Genomic DNA, 25,844 nt, shown 5'->3' with positions numbered 1-25,844 from the left:
CCCTTTCAGCAGTGCGCAGGGCTTCCCTCTGGCTGTCTTTCTCAGGACCTCAGTGCTTTGTGCCTCAGTTTCCCCAGCTGTATAGTAATGGTGGCTGTGACTACCATACTGTGAGCTTTACGATGCCGTGCCTGGTGCCTGGCACATGGTGTACTCAGAAGAGGTTTCTGCCCTCGGGGTCCAGTGCCCCCAACAAAGGAGGCTTGGCTTTTCAACTCTGAGCTTTCTCAGAGCTCCCCCCTCTTCGTGTTGATGTTGTTATATAAGCAGTATCTGACGATCAAAGAAAAATTAGAAAATAAATGGGAACAAACATGAAAATCGCCAATAATCCTAACCACGCAGAAATAATGATTTTCAGGTGTTTCCTGATGCATAATCCACAGTGGGTTGTGGGCATCTGCATACGTGCTGCCTCCCTGCAGCGAGCTAGATGCTTCCAGAATATTCCATCATGCCCCAATAGTCTCCATTTAAAATTTTATTTATTTATTTATTTATTTATTTATTTATTTATTTATTTATTTATGAGAGAGAGGGAGAGAGAGAGGGAGCATGTGAGTGGGGGGAGGAGCAGAAGGAGAGGGACAAGCAGACTGCGCTGAGCGCAGAGCCCAATACGGGGCGCAATCTCAGGATCCTGAGATCATGACCTGAGCCGAAACCAAGAGTCAGATGCTCAACCCACTGAGCCACCCAGGTGCTCCCCCCAGTACTCTACATTTTTACTTGCTCAGCCAAACTCCTTTTGCTGGGCATTCAGGTCGTTTCTGTTTTTCATGGTTGTCAACAGGGCTGTGTTGGATAGCCTTAATCATTTCTGTGGGATTAATCTGTCCATTCCACCATTGTTTGAGAGCCTGCTCAGAGCCAGGCCACGTATGGGACTGTGGGTGCCAGATGGGGGGGCAGCCATGGTCCTTACCACTTCCTGGTCCCTTTCTGGGAGGACAGACCCAACATGGGTTGGGTTCCTTAGCTGAGGTGGGTGTCGAGGTGTCTTGGAGCTGGGGAAGCACCAGTAACCCAGACTCAAGAGGCAGGGCAGGCTTGTTGGAGAAGGGGATGTCTAGGTGGGGCTGAAACGGTGCAGGAGGAGGAGGAGAGGGTCATAGCCAAAGGGGCAGGACTGCAAAGGCCCAAAGCTGAGAGAGTGTAGGAATTTGGGGGAAGCAGAATTCCGCAGAAACTGGTGGTTTTGCTCTGGTTCTTGCTGCCCCTAGGAGTAGCTCCCTCAGGCACAATACCTCAGTGATTGTTATGCAAAGTGCCGGCACCTCTGTCCCTCCCTGGGGCTGGGATCTTCTAACTGGGGACACAGAAGCAGGGTCACGTGGCTGCCCCAGGTAAGAGTCCCCAGACCCAGGCTGCCAGCCCAGAGCGGGCAGAGGAGGCTCAAGGGCGGGGCCTTCTCAGCTCCAGTTTCCCCAGACCCTCTGCAGGTGCTGTATCGTTTGACAGAATCTGCTGGAAGAGGAAACTGAGGATCCGAGCTTAGAGCTTAGGTGAGGGGGCTCAGCTTGTGTGACAGGGGTGGTGACCTTTTCTGCTGCCGATAATGTGACCTTGAGCTGGCCTGGCCAGCACCTGACCAGGTCCCACTGCTCTGGAAGCCTCCAACTGCAATGGGGGGGCCCTGGCTAACTAACACTGCCCCTGGGGCTGGGAAGGGTCTGTCCCCAGGCCTGAGCTGGCGTTTTGGAAAACCCTGTTCTCTTCCTGTGTCTTAAGATGCCTGGGGGACCCAAGTGAGGCCCTCTGGTGTCATCTCACAGTCAGGGACAAATAATTTTGGTGCTGGGGGTACATCACGAACGGGATAGACAGGGTCCCTGCCCCTGTGGGGGAAACGGACACTCAGCAGTTAATTATTAAATGGGCGTTGTGTTGATGGTTAACAGGAGTTCTGACCTGAATTGGGGAGTGACTGTGAGGGACAGTGCTTTTGGTATCCCAGCCCGACAGGTGGAACTTGGATCAGTTTGATTGAGCTGGAACGGTGAGCCCGCGGGTGTAGTCCTGGGTTGGGAGGGAACAAACACTTTCTTCAGTCACAGTCGGAGGGAGTTAGGGCCTTGAGGGTCCCGTGCAGAGGAGTCCAGCCTCTTCACTAGACAGCCAAGACGGAGAGCCAGGAAGGGTGAGGGACTTGCCCAAGGTCAGGGGCCCAGCCTCAGGGCCCGCCACTCTTAACCCCGAATCATTGCCTGGAGCCTGTGCTTGGAGCCTGTTTGTCACCTCCAAGAAAGACAGTCTGTCCCCACCTCCCTTAAGGGATCCCCAGGGAAGGCAGACATAGAACTTGGACCTCTTGGCTGAGAGCAGAGTTTCCCGTGAAGCACAGATGGGGGTCACACAGGCACCTGGAATGAGGAATGTGAGGCTGTCAGGGCCTCCCAGGGAATTTGTCCTCATACCTTCCCTTCTGGAGCTGGAGGAGACCTGCAGCTGGTGACCCAAGGGTGGGGCAGGTCCTTCCTCCTCTGCAGGCTCAGGCCGCAGGAGTCTTGGTATTTGAATAAGCTTTCCATCTTCTATCTGCATAAAGCCTCTCCATGCTGAGGGTCCCTGGCATTCCAGCCCAGGATTGGGTTTCCTTCTGGCCCAGCAATAAGCACATGAGTGAATTTTCATATTGGCTCATCTTCCTCCTTCCCCCACCTTGTCTCCCTTTGTCTGTCCTTCCCTGGCTTGGAGAAGGCAGGCGCTCTCCCCCTGCCCCACCTCACTTGCTGTCAGGTCCGGGTAGGCAGCCCGGGGTATATGCGCACGTGAGCTTCTGTGGGAGAGGGATGGATGGGCCGGGGGTGTTCTGGGTCCCGAGGCAGCTTGGGAAGGGCCTGACTTGGACTTGGTGAGAAGCATGTTGGCATCTGATGGGCACTGGCCCTTTTCCGGTAGGGTTGGGTCACAGTAACTGGCACTTCTAGTGATTGACTCTTATTGGAACAGCAGCTGGTATTTATCAGGTTCTTACCAACGGTCAGGCAGAGTGCCAGACGCTTCTCATGCTTTGTCTTATTTCGTTCCCACAGCTCCTCTTTGAGGTGTGTATTATTTTTCTCCCGGTTTTATTGATAAAGAAACTGAGGCTTGGGAAGTGACAGTCAGTAGTGGATCCGGTCTGTCTGGTCCCAAAGTTTGTGTTTTTATGGCTCACCTTCCCCCTGTGACAGAATCTTCTCTACAGCCTCTGTGTGGCCATCCAGCCTCTGCTTGCACAACTTCAGTGACAGGGATCTCCCTCTCCCTTGGGGTTACCTCTCCCACACGGGGCATCTGAGATACAAAGCCCTCTCCGGAGTTCTGTCTGTCTTTGGTTGGTCACTTGAGAACAGGTTCTAGTTGGGCTGGGATGTGGCTATGGCTGGGTTTCCCCAGCATCTGTTTTCCCAGGGAATTATCCAGCTCTTTTGTTTGGGGAGAAGAGCTAAGTCCTCCCTCCTTTCTCTGAGCAGCCCCTACCTGGTACTCGGCCCTTTACATGCCCTTCATCACATACTGAGCAAGCCTGAGCAAACTTGATGTTGAAACCCTAGAGGTATTTTCATTAGTATTGATCTGGACGTCTTAGTCAGTGCAATAAGACAAGAAAAAAAAAAAGAGAGAGAGATAAATACAAGATACCAAGAGAAGAAGACACACATGGTCCTGCCTATGTGGAGTTCAAAGCACTTTTCCATCTAGTTTCTTTCTTAGCGTAAAAAAAAATTTTTTTTAAATTTTAAGTAATCTCTGCACCTAATGTGGGCCTCAAACTCATGACCCCGAGATCAAGAGTCACACGCTCTTCGGGGCGCCTGGGTGGCACAGCGGTTAAGCGTCTGCCTTCGGCTCAGGGTGTGATCCCGGCGTTCTGGGATCGAGCCCCACGTCAGGCTCCTCTGCTATGAGCCTGCTTCTTCCTCTCCCACTCCCCCTGCTTGTGTTCCCTCTCTCGCTGGCTGTCTCTATCTCTGTCAAATAAATAAATAAAATCTTTAAAAAAAAAAAAAAAGAGTCACACGCTCTTCTGACTGAGCCAGCCAGGCACCAGCTTCTCCCTTAGCTTTTGTCCACCTTGTGAGGCTGCCTGTGGGAAGTGGAGGCTCAGACAAGGAATTCACCCACCTGCGTGCCACGGAGTGGAGGGGCTGTGGTTGGCTGAGGGTTAGTGGTGTGTGGTTTGTTGGGTTCTTGCTTTCAGAATCTTCATTGATGTTTCTGTCTCCACTTCCCATTTCTGATTGGTTAACCTCTGAGGGATCAGGGCCCAGAAAGATTGGACCCCAAATATGTCACCTTCCCACCCCCTGAGTGGCCCCCTGAGGGACCGAGTAGCTGTTCCATTTCCCCTTTGCTGGCCCCCATTTCATGGCACGGAACACAGTACAGAACACTGCCATATGCACAGGTGGACACACCATGGGGACCCCTGAGCTTGTGAAAGACCCCACTACCCACCCAAACACATTTCCTGGCCATCAACACGCGGGCAGATGGAACTTCTTTCCATCGGCAGTCATCGTTGTTGATAATACAGGACCCCATTTGGCCAGGCTCTAGATTTCCTTTCTTTGAATCCATATGACAACCTGGCCAGGTGGGTACTGCGTGTCTTCCCAATCTACAGCTGAGGACAGTACTACTATTGATACTCAGAGAGTATTAGTCACATGCCCAAAGTCCTACTGCTGATGAGCGGTGGAGTTAGTATTTGAATTGAGATCTGATTCTGGAACCCTGACACCACAGTGTTCTGTGAAAGTACTCTTCTTGACATAGTAGGTATTCCTAAATATTTGTGGATGGATTAATGCTTTCTCGAATATCTGAATTTGTGCATTTTCTGTGTCTTCTGCTCAGCACACTCTCCCCACTTGGCCCTCCTCCTGAACCTAGTTAGCCCTTCTTCATGGCTCTGGTGCTCCACTTCCTTCTGGAAGTCTTCCCCGACCCCACCGGCTGGGTTAGCTGCCCCTCCTCTGGGTTCCTGTAACTTCCCCTGCTGTTCCCAGTTGGAGGCTTACCGCGCTCATTGTAGGTTTTGTTGACAGTCTGTCCCCCTCATTAGGTAGCCAGGAGTTTGTCTAGTTCCCTCCTGCATGCCCTCTGCCCCGTGGTTGATGAATGCGGGCAACGTGAAATGTGTCTTGGCTGGCACAGCACGGCCCCTGAGATCCTCACCTGACTTTGGCTCTGCCCCCAGCAGTCATTTCGGATGGCCCTGAGCTGGCTGATGGGAGGACCTGAATTTCAGGCCTGGGCCTTGTCCTCCGCTCCTGCCTCGTGGTGGCTGATGGGGACGGGCTGGCTGGTGATGCTGGCTCCCGGCTGGTCACGGAGGAAGGGCTCCGTCAGGAAGATCTCTGCCTGGGCATCTTAAGGTCGAACTCCAGTCTGGGCACTGAGGGGAAAGTCGGCAGTGGGTTCTCACGCAGGTCGAGGACGGGGTTCCAGGCCTGTGGTGGGCACGTCCCAAGGTGAGCGTCCCGTGTCCTCAGTCCAGCCTCGGTGCTCTTTGTGTGGGGCTGACAGCAGGCACGTGTTGAGGAACACCTGGGGTGCGATGGTGCGTGTGCTGCCGGGCGGCCTGGGGGGCGGTTTGGACAGGTGGCCGGGCCCCAGGTTCGAGGGCTCCGGGGGTGTGGCGGGGTGAAGAGAAGGGAATGGAGGCAAAGGGTGTTGCTGGGAAGGCCGCAGGAATGGGTGAGTAGGTGCGAGGGGGCTGGGGGTTCGTGCTCACAAAATCGCTGTCCTAGATTAGCTGCTCTTTGCGCATCCCGACGACAGCGGGGGCAGAGAGAGCAGCGGGTGTCCCCAGCGCAGGGAGGAGAGTACCGAGGCCCAGAGGCGAGGCCGCTGGAGCAGAGCGGGGATTTGCTCTGTGTCTGTCTGGTTCCCAAGCCAGGGCTCTCAGGGCAGGAGGCTGGGGGATGTTGTACAGGGCCGTGCACGGTGGGTGGTGGGTGATCTTGGAGCTGGGGTGGGGGGGTCCTCCAGGCTGCCTTTGACCCTCCCTCTGATCCTTTTGTCCTGTTCTGTTGGCCTGGGGTCGTGGTGCAGAAGCCCAGCCTGAGGCTTGCTCGCCTGAGTGGAGGCATGCGCTCTGTGGCAGGCATAGCCCCGGGCCCTGCGGTGGGCCCAGGGGAGGTGTGGTGGGTATGCCTGGTCCTGCCTTGACTGGAGTGGGGTGGGGGGGCTTGGCACCCCTTCTCCACCCTCCGCAGCTTGGCCCTGTGCTCTTGGGTTCTGGGCTCCCGGAACAAGCTGCCAACTGTAGGCCGTGGGCACGGGTGCTGCCAGGCAGGGAGGGAGGGCCTGGAGGGGATGAGAGGGCTTTTGTTTCTCGGTTTGTGTCAAGATGGGAATCGACTTCCTCCCACCCAGCTGCCCCAAGGTATAAAGGAAAGGGCAGTCCCCGGTGGGCGGGTCTTCAGTCTCTTTTTTTTCTTTCTGGCATTTCCCTGGGGCTCCACTTCAGCCACCTGCCTCCTTAGGCCCTCCTGCCTCAAAGCAGGCTCTTCCCCGGCAGACCTGGGTCACTGAGCCTTGGTTAAATATTTGCCAACTGAGAAGAGCTTTAAAGGCAGCTCAGTGAGAAATCCCACCGCCTTCCCCCAAAGCTACCTTCGCAATGGGGGGCTCCCCAGACAGCCTCTGCCCTCCTCAGCCTCTTTCCTGGGCCCACGGCGCGGCCGTTTGGGCACCTGAAGCTGGATGGCCTTCCCTCCAGGGGTGGCCTTCCCCACTCAGCACTTGTTTGCCGGGCACCCCCCAGGCCAGGCATGAGCTGGGGCCGGGGAGACGGCAGAAGCGAGGTCTCTGTCTGGGGAGCCGGCTGGAAGGAGCCTTTCACAGCTGCAGTTGTGAGAAGTGGGGGCTGTGGGTGGAGGCTGCCAGTGCTGGGCCTGTCGGAGGTTCCTAGGAGGTGACGTTGGAGCCTGGGGAGGAGGAAGAGGAGACGGCCAGGCAGAGGGGAGCTCTGAGAGAGCATTCCCGACTGGAGACCCCAAGACCAGAGCCAGTTTTCTGGGCACTAAATTCCCCCGACTTCTTTCTCTTCACCCTGCTCTCACGAGGAGCTGGGCCACAGACAGGACTGTGGGACCTTGAGTTGCTCCTTCCCCATTCCCTCAGCCTCAGTTTCCCCATCTTGCCAATGAAGAGCTTGGATTTCATCTCAGAGCACCCTCCCCAGGTGCACCTGTTGTTAGCATACGTCACTGGCCATTAATAAGGGGACACTCCAGGGCAGAGGTTGTGCTGGTGCCAAAGGTTAAGATCACAGCGGGATACCTTTACACTGCTCACCCTGCCCTTTGACTATTTGCACCAAAGCCGGCATCTCCTGAGGACCCCTCATCACCAGCGACGTGTGTGTGTTTGTGTGTGTATGTGTGTGTGTGTATAAAACTACCATATTATGCCCATTTTACAGATGAAGACACTGAGGCCCAGGGAGGCTGTTCTGAGCTCAGGGTTTGCTTCTAGCTTCAAGCTTGGCCCCAGAACACACTGCCTCTGTGAGAAATCCACTCTTCTCTCCCAAAGCCAGTGCCGCACTGAGTGCTGGGGATGTAGAAGGGAACAAGGTGCCACGTGTGGGGGGGGCAGCTGCCAGGCGGGTGGGGAACATCCTGGCAGAGAGACTACACGTGTTCCCAAGCTCTTTCTCTGTTTCTGCACACACCTATCTAGGTGTCGGGATAGAGCAGTGGGCACAGTCTTACCTGTGTGATGTAGGCCAAGTCACTGCACCTCTCTGAGTCTCATCTATAAAATGGGTTTGAGAATAGATCTGGGCGGGCGCCTGGTGGCTCAGTGGTTAGGCGTCTGCCTTCAGCTCAGGTCATGATCCCAGGGCCCAGGGATCGAGCCCCGCAGCAGGCTCCCTGCTCAGCGGGGTGTCTGAAGAATAAATCTGGGTGAGGGTTAAGTGAAATAATGTTGATGATAATTGTTAACATATATGGCAGCTGCCTCTGTGCCTGGCAGGGGGCCAAGTGCTACAGGCATTAGCTGGGGGGCCCCAGTAATTATTATAATTATGTGCCAATGGGCAACACAGGAGATATTTGAGTGGGGCCTTGAAGGCGGGCTAAGACTTTGAACTGTGGCAGTGAGGGGGAAGGGGCGCCTGCTAGGGGACACAGCGCAGGTGAAAGCATGGAGGTGGGGGCCTGAGGTAGGTAAGAAACGGCCAGGGTGGGCCTGGGGGAAGGAAGTGGGGTTCAGAACCTGGCGGCTCCTGGATCCGATTCAGTGTAGCGTCTGCGGGCTGCGGTGTGCCAGGCCCTGTAACAGGTGCCCAGAGCGTGGTGATGAGTGAGCCCCCCGGTCTCCTGGGGTGTCGGAGGCTAGCGAGAGCCTCCCCGAAGCACTTGGCGTGACTGTCCAGTATGTTTCCACGGCGCTGGGAGCCTGGGTTCAAGCCTCAGCTTGGACGCAGTCTCCTCCACCTGACAGCTGGCTGACCTTGGACAAGTCACTGGGCTTCCCAGCTTCTTGTTCCTCGGTGGGGGTGACACCATACGCAGCTCCTGGGGCTGCTGCCAGAGCTCAGGGTCAAGTGCGGTAAAGCCCCTGCAGAGTAAGCCTGGTGTCAGCAGCCAGCCTTGTGCCTTCCCGGCCGTGTGACGCCAGGGAGCCTGCTTCACTGCCCCGCACGGTCCCTCCTCTGTTCACTGGGGTAATAGCAGACCCTCCCCTCCGGGCCCCACGTGGAGTCCCTTGCAAGGAGCTGGCACACCATCAGGTGACTGTCACGATCGGGCCTTGGCATGCTGCGGGCTGCTGTATTTATGGGGACAGGTTTTTCCTTCTTTTTTTTTTTTTTTTTTAAAGATTTTATTTATTTATTTGACAGAGATAGAGACAGCCAGTGAGAGAGGGAACACACGCAGGGGGAGTGGGAGAGGAAGAAGCAGGCTCATAGCAGAGGAGCCTGATGTGGGGCTCGATCCCGTAACGCCGGGATCACGCCCTGAGCCGAAGGCAGACGCCCAACCGCTGTGCCACCCAGGCGCCCCGAGGTTTTTCCTTCTTAATAGCCGGCCCCAGGGAAGGGGCGACCAGCAGAGGGTCCCTTGAGGGCACCTGAGGCCGGCGGAGAGGGAACCTCGTGGGTGGCAGTCACCTTCCCAAGCAAGAAGGACAGCGTTGTGCATATCCTCTCGTTCCTGGGACCTGGCCCCAGCCCCTGGGCTGGGCATAAGCCTCCCTTTCTGTGGTGAGGGATCTCTGGGGTGTGTGTGGGGAGCTTTATTGCTCAACGAGGGTGGCTCTGTGCCGGGGGCAGCCCTGACTCTAGATCGCTGCCTCTGGCTTCTCGCTCTGAGCTTCCTACTGCATGCCGGGCCCTGTCCCAGATGTGGTGGGTACTGCCAGGAGGAGTCTGACAGGGAACGGGCCTTTACCCACTGTGGGATCAATGGGGGGCTATGGAAGTAAGTGGGGGGGGGCCCTCACTGAGTTGGGGGCATCCTAGGGGCAGGGGCACTGGGGGGCTGAGAAATGGGCTTAGAGAAGGAGGAAGCAGTGTTCCTGACCTGGAGAGCAGCCTGCACAGAACCCCGTGGCAGAGAAGGTTCAGGGAGATCCCTGTGGCTCCTGCATGTGCAGGATCCAAAAGAGCCAGGAGTGGGTAGAAATTTGGAGGAGGGGGCAGGCATGGGGTGGGAATGGCTTGGCCGGGGTGGGGAGTGACTAGTGGCAGAGTCAGGGCTCAGCTGTACTGGCCTCTGGACTGGCCCCTAGTCAGCTAGGAAGTTCACCTTACCCTGAGGGCCTTGCCCTGGGTAGTAGGGCCTGGCTGGGGTGGGAATCCGGGCCCAGAGTGGAGTCCCGGGGACCTGCCGCTGCTGTACTGGTGCCCTGAGCAAACTCCTTCTCCGAGGGTTATTTGTGGGGTGACCTTGAGTCAGTCCCTTGCCCTCTCTGACTGCTGTCTCCCTTCTGAACAAGGACTGGCTGGTGGGGGGGGGGCACTTAGCTGACTTAACCCTCTCTCATCTCTGGCTCTGCAGGGTTCCGGCTCCTGGTTCAGGCTCTTCTCATGGGAGGTCTGCCAGTCCCCCTCCTCTGCTGGCCATTTGAGCCTGTCATTTCCCCCCTCCTCCTGACTTCCCCCCTGATTACAGGTCCTGAGTGGGAGCCATGTCAGCCTTTCTGACAGCGGCCACCCACAAGGCCCATGTGGCGTGGAACCCCTGCTCCCAGAGGCTGGCGGGGGCAGGGGGGGTAAGGTGGGTTGGTCCAGACTCTGGTTCTGTGCTAGACTCGGGCTGTTCTGGGTTCCTGTCATTGACAAGCTGTGTGTCTCCAGAGAAGTCACTTAACCTCTCTGAGTCTCTGCGTCTTCCTCTGTAAAGTGGGGACAACACATGAAATGACACGTGTAAACATGGAGTGCCACATGGGAGTGGAGGAGGTGCTGAACGTTCACCTGCGGCCAGGATGTGTTCGTAGTGATAGCGGGGGGCCGAGCAGAAGAGGCCCGGGGCCCGGCACGCTGACCTGGCTCTGTTGAGACATGCTGCGTGACCCTAGGAGACTGTGGTCACCTCTCTGGATGGCAGACTTCCCTCTGCTCTCCTGGATGGATGATGGATATGGTGGTCCTTTGGACGACTGTGTGACACAGGGAAACTCGAGTCCCTGGCTGCCTCCCCCGCTCCCCACCTCGGGCCTTCTCCCCAGTGCTCTGGGAACCAGGTTGCCAGGTTCTGGGCCGGCCCTGCCCTGCAGGGTGCTGCCTGCCCAGTTTCAATCGGCAAATCTCTTTCAGCTCTGAAACCGGGCCGGGCCTCGTGGGGAAGGTGTGTCCCTGGGGCCCTGCTGGAGGGACCGGATGAGCCGGGAACAGGTCTGGCACGTTGCCCTCAGCTGGGGCCAAAGCAGGGATGGGCCCAGTGTGAAGCCCCCGTGGTTGGCACGAGGCTGATCCGATCTCGGCTGGAGAGCGCCCTCTTCGTCCCGGGGCCCCGCGGTCCGTGTGGAGGGGGTCCTGGGCCTGGGCTCAGATCCTGCATCTGCTGCTCCCCAGCTGGAGGACTTGGCAGGGATCCCGGCTCTCCTCGTCTGAAACGTTCCACCGGTCTGGGCACCACCTGCCCCAGGGCCGAGTCACGGATGAGGGGGATGATCTCTGTGTGATGGGTGCTGGGCTTTGGCAGGACTGCGAGAAAGTGTTCAAGGATCTCTGGGGCACCCCTGTGCTCCTTTCTCTCATCCTCAGCTCCACAAGCCCCTTCTCCTGCGTGAGCTTCAGTTTTGCCATCTGCACAGTGGGCCAAGTCCCCCAGCCCCCCAGAGTCCACGGGGGACTGCAGGCCACCCTGGGGCCTCCCAGTCTTGCCCAGCCCCTGCTTTCTGAGTACAGGAAGCAGCGTGACCCTTAATGTTGTCAGTTTGGAAAATCAGAGATTAACGTTCTTCCGGTTGCCTTGGCTTCTCTTGGTGCTGCTCCTGGGGCTGGGCCGGGCCCGGGGTTGCTCGGCTGGGCCAGGGGTTGCTCGGCTGGGCCAGGGGTGTTTCAAGGGCCTCTCCTTGAATTATAGGGACCTCGGACAAGGGGCACTTTATAGGAGCCCCCGTTAGCAGCATGCCTCCTCTTTGCCAGAGTGAAGGGCTTCATGCCCGTTAGCTCATAGATCTTGATCTTCTTATAACCTGAGCAGGCAGATACTGTTGTGCCGTTTTGCAGAGGGGGAAACAGAGGCTCAGAGAGAAGCACCTTGGCCCAAGGCCACACAACTCGTAGGTGGCAGAGCCAGGACTTGAACCCAGAGCCCGTGTGCCCAGTAGAGATGGTACCTTGTACCCAGGTAGGGTTGATGCTAAGTCCTGTCCCTGCCCCCCTGACTTCACTCCCAGTCCTTCCGTCCAGCCTGAGGGGCCTGTGGTCAGCTCCGACTCTGATCTGACTCACCAGCAGCTCAGAGGAGATGCTGAGGCGAGCATCCTGGTCAGCTCCTGGGGCCAGGGCAGCACTGATTAGATCATCATAGAGATTGTAGATCAGCTGAGCCAACGGGGACCCACCCACCCATCTTACAGATGGTACAATTAAGGCCCAGAGAAGATGGGACAAGTAAGGATCCAGTAGGTGTGAAGGTTCCCTGCCAGCTCTGACCAGATGGGGGCTGGAGACCCCGGGCTTCAGTCCTGGCTCTGACGGTTGTCAGTCGTGTGACCTTGGGAAAGTCACTTTGCCTCTCTGAACCTCAGTTTCTTCATCTGTAAAATGGGGATAGTAAAGTGTGCTTTGCCTGCCTCTTGGGACCAGGAGAAGACCCCAGAAGAAAGTTTAAGGCAGGGCTTTGGGAATGGTATTGTGGTGCCACGTGGGAGACCGTTGGATAAGGAGGCTTTAGGGGGTGGGGGCTTTGTACAGACTTTGAAACCCACCTCTTTCCCCTTCTGGGCTGTGGATCTCTGAGTAGGCCATGGGGTCTCCCTGAACCTCAGTTTCCTTATCTGTGAAGTGGGGTAATAGTATCTGTTAGGATTCAGTGGGCTGCTGTGTTGAACATGTGTAAGGTTTTAGTGAAAGGCACACCTGATAGACTCTGGGGGCTCTGGGGGCAGAGTGAGGAGGCCTGGATGGTAAGGGGTGTCTCTGGGTCACTCTTTATGGTCCCAAAAGGTGCAGCCCTTGGATTCCAGTTATCTGAGGGCAGAGTCGTGCTAAGATCCACAGAGACTCAGATGCAAGACCCCATATTCCATTAGCTGGCTGCAAGGCATCACTCTGAAGCCCCGTGAGAGGGGGCGTGTGTGTGCGTGTGTGCGCATGTGCACGCACATGTTTCACCCTGGCCCCCGAGTCCTGAGCCAGGTGGAGCCCACTACCCTCATACTGCAGGCTGGATGTGGAGCTGGAGGCCCCGGGGAGGGGGCAGCGGCCCCCTGAAGTCCCAGAGCACAGCGGTTGTCTGGGTGCAGATTGGGACACTCAGGTCCACTCCCAGAATTCATGGGCTGCCTTCTTGGGCCAAAGAGGGCCTCAGGAGCCCACAGGTGGGTGCTTCCCATGACAACCCCGTGGAGGTGCTCAGTGGGTTTTTGTTGACTGACAAGTGAAGTGACTTCTTGAGTCATTCATCTTTCCAAGCATTGGCTTAAATACCTGTCAAGTGCAGGGTTTTATTTGGCTCTGGGGCCATTTGAAGAATCCGGGTGTGTGCAGGGGGCCCTGAGTCAGAGTGGGGTGAGCTTACTGCCTAATTCTGCAGGATGTGCTGGCAGACGGGCACCGGCTGGGCAGCGATGCACGCTGGGCACTAGCAGACGCTGACGATTGCGCCAGGGGAGCCCCTCCAAGGTCAAGTGGGCAGTGGGGCTCCTGTGTGCCTCTTGCGGACCCCTGGCTCGGCTCTCCCACGCCCTTACCTTTGCCTGAGCCCCTCCTTCCTCCTAGTGGGCTCTCCGTTTGTCTGGCCTATCAGCTGAAGACATACCTATCATTGTCATTATTATTTTGTGGCTCTTGTCCCGGTTCTTTAAAAAAAAAAAAGAAGTTCGGGGCGCCTGGGTGGCACAGCGGTTAAGCGTCTGCCTTCAGCTCAGGGCGTGATCCTGGCGTTATGGGATCGAGCCCCACATCAGGCTCTTCTGCTATGAGCCTGCTTCTTCCTCTCCCACTCCCCCTGCTTGTGTTCCCTCTCTCGCTGGCTGTCTCTATCTCTCTGTTGAATAAATAAATAAAATCTTTAAAAAAAAAAAAAGTTCTTTCCTGGATTTTTTTCGAGCTATAAAAATTATATTTGCTAATAAAAATTTCAGTCTCTTATTGTTGTGATAAGCTGAGCGCTATTGTGATTAATAGTAACATCGCAGTAACATTTAGGGAGGTCCTGAGAGCACTTGCTGAGCTATCCCGTCACATGGCCCATTTTATGGCACCTGCTTGTGCCAGGCCCACCCTCCCGGGGTTTGCAGTCAAATCTCAGATGGATCTGAGTGGCCCTTCCCTTTCCAGCTTGAGGCTCTGAGCAGGCTGGGAGGCTTCTGGGGCTGGGGGCTGGTACAGTGGGAACTCCTGCCCCAACCCTGCACCGTCACCTGGAGGCTCGGTCCCTGGCCCGTGCCGTCTCCTGCAGCAGCACCCGAGGCTGAGTCAGTGCAGGAGGGAGGACGGATGAGATGTGGAAGGTGGGTGAGGCTAGCACATGCCCTCACACTGCTCCGAGCCAGCATCTCTGTACCTCCCAGCCGTTCCTGGGCCCGGGACCCCCCAGGGTCGGCCCTGCCTCTGGGGATAGAGCCACAGCCTGCTTCCTGTCTGTCCTTGGTGGGGGGGGGATGTCCTGTGGGGCCCTGTGGACTGTGGTCAGAGCCAGGAGTGGGAGGGAGTCAACGGTCTGTGGGTCGAACCCCCACTGCCTCAGCCTGGATGTGTGACCTCCGGTGAGCCTCTCATACTCTGGGGCTCAGAGTGCCCTTTGGGGTGGTGAGCCTTGGTCTGGGTGGGCCCAAGTCCATGGCACGTAGGGTCTTCAGACGATCTGGGAGGAGGCAGGAAGAGCTGGTACGGGCAGGTGTGGAGGAGAGAGGGGCCCCCGAGGCCTGGGGGACCGCCCACAGACACTCAGGCCGGGACGCTGCAGTGGGGATTTGAGCCATAAAAATCCCAGGGAGACAGCCACTGTAGGGTGGCAAGAAGGGAAAAAGTGGGGTGCTGAGCAGTGCTTACAGGAAGGGGCTGCCTGGCCCTGACCCCAGAGCTCAGCGGGCGGGACGAGCATCGAAGGCCAGGGCTGTGGTGCCCATCTGGGTTCTCCTTCAGCAGCGCTGGCTGGACAGGCCACTGGGGACCCTGTTCGGGGCTTCTCCCCTGTGAGCCCTTTATCCCAGGAGGGGACTGCACCCCCTTCCCCAGCCTGCCTCTCTGAGGTCTTTCCAGCCCCCAGTCCTAGGCCCCCTATGGCGCCGGAGTCCTCGTCCTCTGGCTCCCTGTGGCACTTCCTTTGTACCAAGCACAAGCCAGTTCCTTCCAAGCTGTCTTAGGACATCTCTCAAGAATGTGCTCAGAGTACCCTTGCCAAGAAGCCATCCTGCGGCCCTGCTTCCTTTTAGCCCCCCACCCCCCAGTCTTCCCTTTCTAGCCCTCCTTCGGCCAAACTTGGGCCGAGCGCCCCCAGTTTCCTGGCACTGCCTGGGACCCTCCTTGAATCCTTAATCCTTTGAGGAATGATGTCACCGCTGCCCCTGGCCCGGCGGCTTCCCCAGTCCTCTGGGGCCTGGCGCAGAGGGGATGCCTAGTAACTGGCAAGTGGACACCCCCCTTTGCTCAGCACCTGCCTGTGCCAGGCCACAGGGGTGAGCAGAAGGGCGCCAGGGCCACGTTCCCCGGGGTGCAGTCAGCTCTTAGATACTAGCATCCCGATTCATTAGGCTCCTGACTTGGGAGAACAAGTTTGGGTAGTAAGGGACCCCACTCTATGATCTCTTTGGTTCTAGAATATCAGGTAGCCAAGGTTTTATTGGAAAACAGATTCAGATCTATATGGTTCTTGAGTTTGGATAGCGAGACATGCCTGTAATTGCAGCTGGGTGAAGCTGCGGGGGTGGGGGCAGGGGTGCTGTCCTCTGTTCGCGGGTACAGGGTGCCTGGGGCCACCGCCTCTTTTCCTATCCCATTTTCTGTCCATTTCAGCCCATACCCTCTCCCCTCTCCACCCCCCCCCCCCGTCCCTCATGCCCTCCACTCCTGGACCCTGGTCCCACAGTCTCACTCCAGTAACTTGTCCGCGTCCCATTGGGAGGACTGCAGTGGATTTTGTCCTCGCCCCCTACCCCACCTGGTCCTCCTCAGCCCGGGGACTTCAAGCCTGTCAGCTTCATCTTCGCCTCCTGGCTCCTGACGGGTCCCCTTGTTCTGGTTTTCACTTCCTCAGCCTCCCTAGCTTCCGCTCCAACCTCCAGCCCACCCCCACGCCCTGCCCCGGGGCCTTCATGCGCCTGATGGGATGATGGGATGTTGCCTTGCCCTTCCCGTTCTCCTCCCCAGTCCAGCCCCCGGGCCTCGTAAACCTAGCCACCCTCTGCGGGACCCAATATCTGGGTTTTGCTGAGAGCATGCTGTGGCTTAGGCAGACCTGGGTTCGAGTTCTGCCACAGGACAGCAGCTTCCTCCTGGGCCTGGCTGCCCAAGGGTCAGGGAAGATTCTGGCCCTCCTGGAAATCATGCTCTGAGGCTGGCATACCAGGGGCTGGTCAGGCCTCCCAGAGCTGAGGCTGGAGGACCCTGGAGATCCTGCACAGTGGGAGAGTATCCGTGGGGTGTCTGGCTGCTGGGGGCAGAGTCGGGTTAAAGCCCCGGGCTGAGGCTGCCTGGCCTGGTGGCTGGGACCCTGGCCCTCCAGTCCTGGGTCTGCAAGCCACCTCGTCCCTAAAATGGGAAAACAACAGCACTGACTCCCTAGGGATTTCATGAAGATTCTTTGGGGTCCTGCATGCAGAACTTGCCCACCCACTGGCTCAGGTTAACGCTCGCTAAGCCGCAGCTGTGATGATGGTGACGATGATGTGATTTATCAGTATTAGCGTCACCTACGGTCCCATTTTCTCTCTTTGGCTCCAATTCATTACCCCTTCTTGCCTGCTCCCCCCATCCCTCCCAATCCTGCCTCATCGTTTTTCAAAACAATTCCCGTGGTCTTTGAGAGAGTTCTGATTGTTTATGGTTTTTAAAAAATAGGCATTCAAAGCAAATTCCTCATTTGTTCCCCCCCTCCCCTCCCCAGGCTTGAATCTAGACAGCCATGACCTCATTCCAGGAAAGGGGACCACAGACAGGGTCTGTGGAGAGGGGGTCCTTGGGCTGAGCTCTTCCAGAGGGAGTAGAGGGAGTGAGCCTGCCTGAGACCCTGGGTGGGGATGTGGCCACATGCTTTCAGCCCTTCTTCCTGGCCATCACCTCCTAGCAGGGCCCCTGGACTGCATCCCAGCTCCGCTAACCACTGGCTCTGTGACCTTGAGCCAGTGACTTAAGCTCTCTGGGTCTCAGTGCTTCTTCTAGGTCTTCTCTAAAATGGGAATAACACCAGCCCTACCTCGCCGGGCTCTTGAGAGGATTAAATGAAATGCTTGAGAAGCAGAGACCAGCCCTAGGAGGCACGGCGTCTCATCAGTCCCTTCTTTGAGAAAGGACCAGGTCTTCAGACCTGGAATCCGAGGCTGGCAGAGGTGGCCTGTCCACCACGGAGTCTCGTCTTCTTAGTGTTCAGGGAACTGAGGCCCAGAGAGGGGAGCCGCGGAGTGATACGGCACAAGCCCTAAGTCAGGACTCGAGCGGCTGCTTCTTGGGACCAGGAAATCTCTCCCAAGGAGAGGGCCTCCTTGTCATGGGTCACCACCCTCCCTGGGCCTCAGTTTCTCCATCTGTAAATAGGGAGGCCCAGGCAGTGCGGGTCCTAAGCATCTGGTGTGTGCTTGGCGAGCCCTGGAGGCCACAGGAGTCACCTTCTCTGTTCAGAAACTGCTTTGGCAGCAGAGAAGCAAAGGGCCAGTGGAAGCAAAAAGGTGATTAACTGGGTAGATGAGTTCAGTTTAGAATGTTTATTTATTTATTTTTATTGGGGAAGGAATCACATTTGTAAAATAATTCAAATGCTGTAAAAGTGAATAAAGCCGAAAATGCAGTTCACTCAGCCCTCCCATTCCCACACCCAGGGGTCCCACCCGGAACAGGTGGGGGAGTGCTGCCTTCCGGGACCTTTTCCTCCGTCTCCAGACATAAACAGTTTATAGGCACGACCAGGAGTGATTTTAAATGAGGTAATATTTAGCATGTGGTTCTGTAACTCGCTTTTCTTTACGTGGCCGAGTGTGGGCACCTTCCCCCGGGTGGTGCCTGTAGGTCCCCCCGTCCCAGGTGCACTGGTAATGGGCTGAATCCGTCCACGCATGCGCATCTGGCTTGTGCCTGCTGATTGCCTGCGTGATATATACACCTGTTCCTCTGTGAGTCGTTCCGAGGGTCCTTCCTAGAGGGTCCTTCCTAAAGGAGGGAGTGCGGCATCCCGGGCCCCGCGTGAACCCTTAAAACTGTACGTGCATGGGTAGTAAGGAGGGCACGTATTGCATGGTGCACTGGGTGTTACACGCAACTAAGAAGCATCGAACTTTACATTGGAATCCGGGGATGTACTGTATGGTGACTAACATAATATAATAAAAAATCATTAAAAAAAAAAAAACAACTGTACGCACAGCCGCCGGTCGATTTCCAGCACCCAGGGCTCCGAGTTAAGGTGTCCTCTCCCCCACACCCTGACTGGCCTGACGGGAGCACGGAGCTCTCTGCCTGCATCTGCTTAGTGGCTGGTGCTCAGCGTCTTTCCACTCATCTGTTGGTTTCTCGTCTTTTCTCTTTGGTGATTTCTCTGTCTCAGTTGTTGACTATTTTCCTGTCCAAATGTCCACCCACCGTGTGCAGGGAATGCACCTGTCCGGGCAGGAACGCGAGGCAGGTGAAAGCCCGGAGCTTGTGCCAACGATCTTCGGGAGCAGGAATTCGGAGCTGGGCTGATGCCCCTCCTTGGGGTGGGGCTGCTGCTCGCAGGTAACCACGACGACCTCACAGTCCTGTTTGTTCTTCCCTTCCAGAGAAAACCGGGAAGATCCTGACGGAGTTCCTGCGCTTCTATGAGGACCAGTATGGGGTGGCCCTCTTCAACAGCATGCGCCACGAGATTGAGGGCACGGGGCTGCCACAGGCCCAGCTGCTCTGGCGCAAGGTGAGTGGCGTTGAGCCGGGTGCAGGGTAGGCTCCAGAGTGGCCTGGCCGAGTGGCTTCCCATCCCTGGGCCTCAGTGTACCATTGTTGCCTTGATGGTCTCTAGGGGCCCCACCCAGCATCTTTTATTACTTTTTTTTAAGATTTTATTTATTTGAGAGAGAGTACAAGAGCGAGCGAGCACGAGCAGGGCTGCGGTGAGGGGCAGGAGGAGGGCAGAGAGAGAGCAGAGGGAGAGGGAGAAGCAGACTCCTGGCTGAGCAGGGAGCCTGATGTGGGGCTTGATCCCAGAACCCTGGAATCAGGGCCTGAGCTGAAGGCACACGCTTCACGGACTGAGCCACCCAGGTGCCCCCCACCCAGGTGCCCCCCCACCCAGCTTCTGAATAGGGAGATAACCCGGTGGCCTTGCCAAGACCCCTTCACTCACCGTGGGGACTCCCTGCCAGCTCAGCTCCTCCATTGGTAGAACTGGGGCTCTGGGATCGTCTTGCCACACCTGAGTTCAAGCCCAGCTGCTCTCTTTTTTTTTTTTTTTTAAGGTTTATTTATTTGAGAGAGAGTGCGAGAGCGTGTGCCTGTGAGAGAGGGAGGGGGGCAGAGGGAGAGAAACCTCAAGCAGGCAGCAGAGCCCAATGCGGGGCTCGATCCCAGGACCCTAAGATCCTGACTTGAGCCAAAATCAAGAGTCGGACGCTTAACCGACTGAGCCACCTAGGTGCCACTAGCTGCTTCTCTTAAAGGCCTCGTGCCCGTGAGCAAATTACCTCACCTCGTGGATCTTAGGTTACCCATCTGTGGAATGGGGTAAGAGCACCCACGCAGGGTGGTTGTAAGGACGAGAGGACCAGTCAGCCGGGCGCCTGGAGCAGGGAAGGTGCTCCGGGAGCGCAGGGAAGGTGCTCCAGGAGCGCTGGCTGATGGTGTCGGTATCATCGGCCTTGTCGTTAGCCTGTTATGAGCAGGACTGTGTTTGCCCAGTAAATCTTTGTTGAGGGACTGGAAGCTGTGTGACTCCGGGCCACGGGTCAGTATGGACTGAAGGAGGCACGCAAGGCCTCCTGGGAAGGGGCCCGGTGGTGACTGGCCTCCGAGTGGGGCCGGGGGCGGGACGGGCGGAGAGGAGGTGAGGGACAGTTGGAACACAGGCTGGGCCATGAATGCCTTGCTGGAAGCCAGCAGCCCCAGGCCTGAGCCTGTGGGGTGAGAAGCTAGTCCTTGCTGCTCTGGGGGTGGGACAGGGGCCCTGAGTCAGCCCAGGGAAATCCAGGGCATTCCCATTCAGTGACCTTCACCTCTACCCACCCCGGACAGCCCAGGGGTGGCAGGGAGGAAGGGTGCCAGCCCCACCTCTTCTGCAGGTGGCCTGGCCCCACAGTGGCCCAGCAGCAGCCCAGAGGCTACTTGCTCCTGGCTGGTGGCCGCGGGGCAGAGTGCCCGCCAGCTTCCCCCTGGGGAATTGGACTGGCTGAGCTGATCCCTCTGGGAGTGGGCTCCAAACCAGGTCAGCCAGGCCACCCCAGTGCCGCCGCTCAGGTCCTTCGTGGCTGAATTCCGTGGTTGGTGGGCTCCAAAGCTGTTCTTGCCCACCTTGCCACACCTCCCCACCCAGTCCTGTTGGCTTCCTCCCATCTGCCCGCGTCAGCCTGTTCCTGGGCTTGGGGCGGGGAGGTTGGGACAGGACTGTAGGAGAAGGATGGAGGCTAGAACGCTGTGCTCTGGGGGGAGAGAACTCGGGGGACCCGGCCCAGAGCTGCTTGCTAGCTGCTAACTTGGGCAGTTGAGTCAACCCTCCGGGCTCGGTCTCCTGACCTGACAGGTGGGTGCCTCCTGCGGAGAGCTGTGGAGATGACTGCGTGAGAGAATGAGCGGAGGAGGTGGGGTTACTAAGGGGTGCAAATCCCGACTTGCCAGGTGACCTCCAGCCCGTGGCCTCACCTTCTCGAGCCTCCGTTTCTCTGTGTGTGGACTGACACCCAGAACAGCCATCATGGGCCAGAGGAGTGAGAGCAGCCTGGGGAGGGCGTGGGGATGTCCAGGGCCGGATGGGATTCAGATCATGCGGAAAGGGACCAGTATGGGGCCGCTGAGGTGGCAGAGCAGAGCGAAGAGCCTCGGAAGGCCCCAGACTTGGGAGAGTTGGGGCTGTCTCCTTCTTGCCTCCACCCTCCCCCAAACCCAGGTGGTGGAAAATGTGTCTGCTTACCATGACACCAAAGGGGCTGGAGCTGGTTTTTGGGACGTGTTACCCTTTGGTAACTTCTCAGCGGAAAGGACAGCTGGAGGCATCACCTGAAACAAGACAGGTGGGCCTGCAGTCAGGGCCACACACTGAGCCAGGGCAGGTGCGGGGGCCACGCTGGTCCCACAGAAACTCGGGAGACAGCAGTAAACTGTCACACGATAAGCTGGGTCCCACGAAGGAGATCACAGAGTGAAGTCAGTCCGGGGCAGGGTGTCTGGCCTCCTCTGGGTGACCCACCAGGGCTTCTTGGAAGAGGGGCCATCTCTGCTGAGGACCTGCCAGGTGGGGAGAACATCAGACCGAGGGAGCAGTGTGTACAGTAGGGGTCTTTCAGTGGCTTGGCCAGGATGGTGGAGGCAGGACGCGAGCCAGGTTCCAGATTGCTGCTCGGGGTGGAGGGCAGGCCAGGGCTGCGCGGCTGAGCCTCCAAGTGTCACATGACCCTTTGTGGCTGGTCCCTTGGCGTTGTGGCCTGCTCCCCACCCAGTGACAACAGAGGGCCGAGGTGGTGCCCGGAAGTGTGGCCTGGAAGGGTGTCTGGCACGTGCCCACTCGTGCGGTGTCACAGGCAGCCTGGGTCCCAGTGACCCAAGACAGAGTGGTGTGTCTGACGGCATGAGGCACGAGAGTCACTCTGCAGGAGGGACATCTGTAGCAATGCCTTTAGTACCCATTGTAGGAAAGCCGCAATGACCGTCCCATCAGTAAGAGGAGTAAAAGGAAACCACCCCCAGTCCCTGAAAAAGCAGGGAATTTTGGTCCCATCTTGCCACTCAGGAAACTGGCCATTGTGATAAATCAGGATAATATCATAATAGAAATAACAATTTTAATTGTCATAATATCAGTTGTTTTTATTAGAAATAATACAGTAGCAATAGTAATAGTAAAAACCCCAGAAATTGTGTTAAAAATAGCAGCTGTGGGGTGCCTGAGTGGCACAGCGGTTTAGCGTCTGCCTTTGGCTCAGGGCATGATCCCCGCGTTGTGGGATCGAGCCCCACGTCAGGCTCCTCCGCTATGAGCCTGCTTCTTCCTCTCCCACTCCCCCTGCCTGTGTTCCCTCTCTCGCTGGCTGTCTCTATCTCTGTCAAATAAATAAATAAAAAATCTTAAAAAAAAAAAAAATAGCAGCTGTGCTGTGTGGGCGCGAACATCGTTCTGAGGGGTTATACTTGTGTCCACACCTGCGGTGTGGACCCTGAGGCTCAGAGAGGCAACGGCTTGTCTAGGCTCCTGTGGTGTGGGGGGTGGGGCTGGGGCTGGGGCTGGAATCCGGGCCGTCAGAACCAGGGTCTGTGCTCTAACCATTCGCCACCCACCGAAGGTTCCCAGCCCAGCGTTGGAGAGCTTTGCAGAGTCCAGAATAATTTGCCTGGGCTGGCAGGTTCCGTTTCGTTTCCTGCAGGCCTTCCAAGGGAAACATGACTCTGCCATTTGAAAGTCTTAAAACCCAAACCCGCAAGCAACCGCCCATTACGGGCTGCCCCAGGATCTGGGGGTGGACTCCGGCTTGGGGGGGCGGTGGTTGCTGGGAAGGCCTGCCTGGGCCTCCCGCTGCCCCTGAGGCGGGGCTCCTGCCCTGAGCTGGGAGGAGGACCAAAGGGGGGGGGAGAAGGGAGGGGTGAGGGGAGGGTCTTACCAGGGTGTCAGGAGAGCTGTCTGCTCTTTCTTTCTAGAAAAGATGGGGATTTGAGAGCTGGCTTTGAGAGGCCCCTGTCTAAATATAGCCCACTGAGCATAGCTTTGTGACTCAGGCAAAGCCTACTTGTGTGCGAGGTGGGGTGGGGGGGGACCATTTTCTTTTCCTGTAAATATTTTTATCCCTGAGTAGGAAGCAGTCGCGGGGTCCTATTGTTTGAGTACAATGGGCCCTCATTTTCCAAGAGTGTTTCGGCATTTCCCCTTGAAGAGTAGTGGGAAGGTTGCAGGGGAGAAGGGGCCCCTGTGAAGATACAGGGCCCTGGGGGTGGGCAGCTTGGACCAAGGCTCACACCTGACTCCAGTGCCGAGGCAGATCCAAGCAGGGATGCTGGGAAGGGTTAGGCGCTGTTAATAATAGTACTTTCTCCCAGTGTTACATAGGATGCATGTTTATTTCTACAGAAGGCTCCATACTTATTGCAGAACAGATAGAAGCTATTGAAACTCCATTCATCCCGGAGTAAGCCTGCCCCCTGTGGCCTCTATCTCCCTTCCTGAAACTTCCCAGTGTGGATTCGCTCAGGAAACACTCTCTCAGGCATCCCATCCCCCCCCGCCCCGCAAAGAAGTCAGCCTGTGGAGCCGGGAGACTGACACAGCCTGGGGAGTCCCAGCAGCAGCCATGGTTGCTTGGCATGTCGTGAGCCGAGCAGACTGCCTGTCAGGTGCACGTGATGCTTGCACGTGGCATCTTACACAATCCTTAAGATACCTGGCCAAAGTCACTGCTGTCCATGACCTCATGGTATAAGTGAGGACACTGAGGCTCAGACAGGGGATGTTACAGGCCCGAAGTCACACTGAGTCAGAGGTTCAGTCAAAGGTAGGACTTTGCAAGGAAGGTCTGGGCGTTTCTGCTGCCCACATTGTCATCGGTCTGTCAGGATGCTGGTCCAACGCTGAACCTTCCAACTGAGGTCCCCTCCAACCCCACCCAAATGCATGGAGTTCATCTTATTAGTTGTCAGAGCTGGGGAGGCTCCCTGGAGCCCCCTTGGCCAAGTTTTTGTTACCCTGAGGGGAAACTGAGGCGGAGAGCAGGAAAGAGACATTCCCGGGCACCAGGGCCTTCACTGTCCTGGCCCGTGGGCATTTCCCGTCCGGCCGGTGCAGCTGCTGGGGTGGTGGGTGGTCAGGGAAGCAGCCTGCCGTGGGCTCCAGAGACCTGCCCCAAGGTAGCCGTGCCTGTCTAGGGCCAGGACAGGTGGGAGACCTTGGTCCTGGCTGGGCCCCGAATGCTGGTGCCTGGCCTGGGTTCCAGTCCTGGCATCGCTGTGGCTCTGGCTGGACCTTGGGAAAGCCCCTTTGCCTGAGCCTCCCTCTCCTCCGCGTGGCTGAGCTGCAGTCCTGCCTCAGGGGAGGACTCGGGGAGCTCGGGATGGGGGATGTGCTCAGCAGCTCCCCCTTCTTGGGGGACCCCATTGCCTGACTGGGCTGTGGGGGAGTCGGGCCTCACTCTCACCCCACCCACAGGTGCCATTGGATGAGCGCATCATCTTCTCTGGGAACCTCTTCCAGTACCAGGAGGACAACAAGAAGTGGAGGAACCGCTTCAGTCTCGTGCCTCACAACTATGGGCTGGTGCTCTACGAGAACAAAGTGGTGAGCACCCCCCCATCTCACCCCTGCTCTGCTCCTTCTCTGCAGCCCCCACCCCCAACCTGCTTGTTCAGCTGGCTTCCCTCTAAACAGCCCAGCTCTGGGGGTCCCCTTTCCCTTTGCCTCCCCCTGTAAGCAACTCGCCGCTGGCCCCTACCCACCTCAGATTGTCCAGTCCCTCCAGTTCCAGGGCTAGAGCTTCTCCCCATCGCCCCCCCCCAGCCCCCAGCCTCCTTCCTGGCTGGGCTTCCTGCAGCTCTCCCAAGTCCCATCCTTGCTCTTCAACGGTCACGACCAACTGGCTGACACAGGAGTCTGGCCATTCCCTTCCCCCTCCTCCCCCCCCCCTTTACCCCAGGGTAGCGATCCCATCTTTTTCCTTCCTAATTCCTCTGCGGCTACTGGCAGCCCCCTGCTGCCTGGTGAGTGTCCCGGCCATTGTTCCTTATCTTTGCCCTGGGCCCTGGGGGAAGCGCCCCCTGGTTGAGCCACAGACCCAATTTCTTCCACCAGACATTTTTCCACAGTAGCGAAGGATAGGCCTCAGTGCTCTCTGTTCAAGGACAATCGGGGTTAAAGAAACATAGCCTGATGGCCTCTGGCAGGGGTTCTGGAACCGGTAGCTGGCTTCAGAACCACCTGGAGGGTGTGTGACATAGGTTGCTGGGCCTGCCCGGTTTGATCTGGGTCCGAGCAGGGCGATAATTTGCATTTCTAACAAATTCTCAGGTGATGCTGATGGTGTCGATGACCTAGGACCGCACTTTGCAAATCAGTGCCCTGGAGGTCCTGAGCCATTGTGAAGAAATGTTTTGGGTAGTGACACCTAGTGGCCAGCGGCAGCACAGCGGCCCTGCTGTATGAGCTACTAGTTAGAGCCGCTTTTTATCCGCTGGGGTAGAAGAAAGCAGTGTCCAGACCTGATTCTCCTCCAGAGGGGACTTGTGTGGAGCTCACAACCCACGAATTTGCTGGACAGGTCAGGGTAGTGGTCAAAGACTCTGGACCCAGGAGGCGCACAGACCAGGTTCATGTCCTGGGTTGGCTGCGCACGGACCGTGCGGCTGACGATGGTACTCACCTCTCGAAGTGTGAGGATTTTGTGGAAGGAAGCAATGCGGTGCCCTTAGCACCGTGCCTGGTGTGTCATAAACACACAGCCAGTGCTGGCTGCTGCTGGTAGGGGCGTTAGTGCTGGTAATGCTTATTGCGTCTGGCTGAGGCCCTGAGCTGATCATGTTATGTGGATCGTCTCACGCGGTCTGCACGCAGCCCCGTGGGGTAGGAGCTGTCGTCGTCTTGGTTTAATAGGTGAGGACGCTAAAGCATAGGAGGTGAAGGAGCTTAATGTCCGCAGCACAGAGACGGTGGGACCAGCCCAGAGCTGGGACCCAGGTCACTATGCCAGGTGGTTTCTAATCCCCACAGTAGGTGGGCTCTTTCTCCTCCTCCCTCTCTCCCTCCTCCCCTCTCCCTTCCTCTCCTCCTCCCTGCCTCAGGCAGGCCACACTGAGAGGGCCCTGGAGCCAGAGTTGGAGATGGGGCTTAGGCTTGGCCTCGCTGTAACCCCCT

The 25,844-nt window shown here is 57.3% G+C and overlaps 1 protein-coding gene across 1 annotated transcript in view; it reads left to right on the top strand.

Annotated features, from left to right (window-relative positions):
- Window positions 1-25,844, top strand: part of NIBAN2 (niban apoptosis regulator 2) — a 51,680-nt gene that overhangs the window by 12,754 nt on the left and 13,082 nt on the right. The window contains exons 2-3 of the mRNA XM_034664564.1: window positions 18,595-18,725; window positions 24,147-24,275. Of these exons, the coding sequence (XP_034520455.1) occupies window positions 18,595-18,725; window positions 24,147-24,275 (260 nt within the window). The remainder of the gene's footprint in view (window positions 1-18,594; window positions 18,726-24,146; window positions 24,276-25,844) is intronic.

Source organism: Ailuropoda melanoleuca, chromosome 7 (genome assembly GCF_002007445.2).
Source record: "Ailuropoda melanoleuca isolate Jingjing chromosome 7, ASM200744v2, whole genome shotgun sequence".
In the NCBI taxonomy this organism is placed as follows: Eukaryota; Metazoa; Chordata; class Mammalia; order Carnivora; family Ursidae; genus Ailuropoda; species Ailuropoda melanoleuca.
This window is presented reverse-complemented; position numbering and strand designations above follow the sequence as displayed.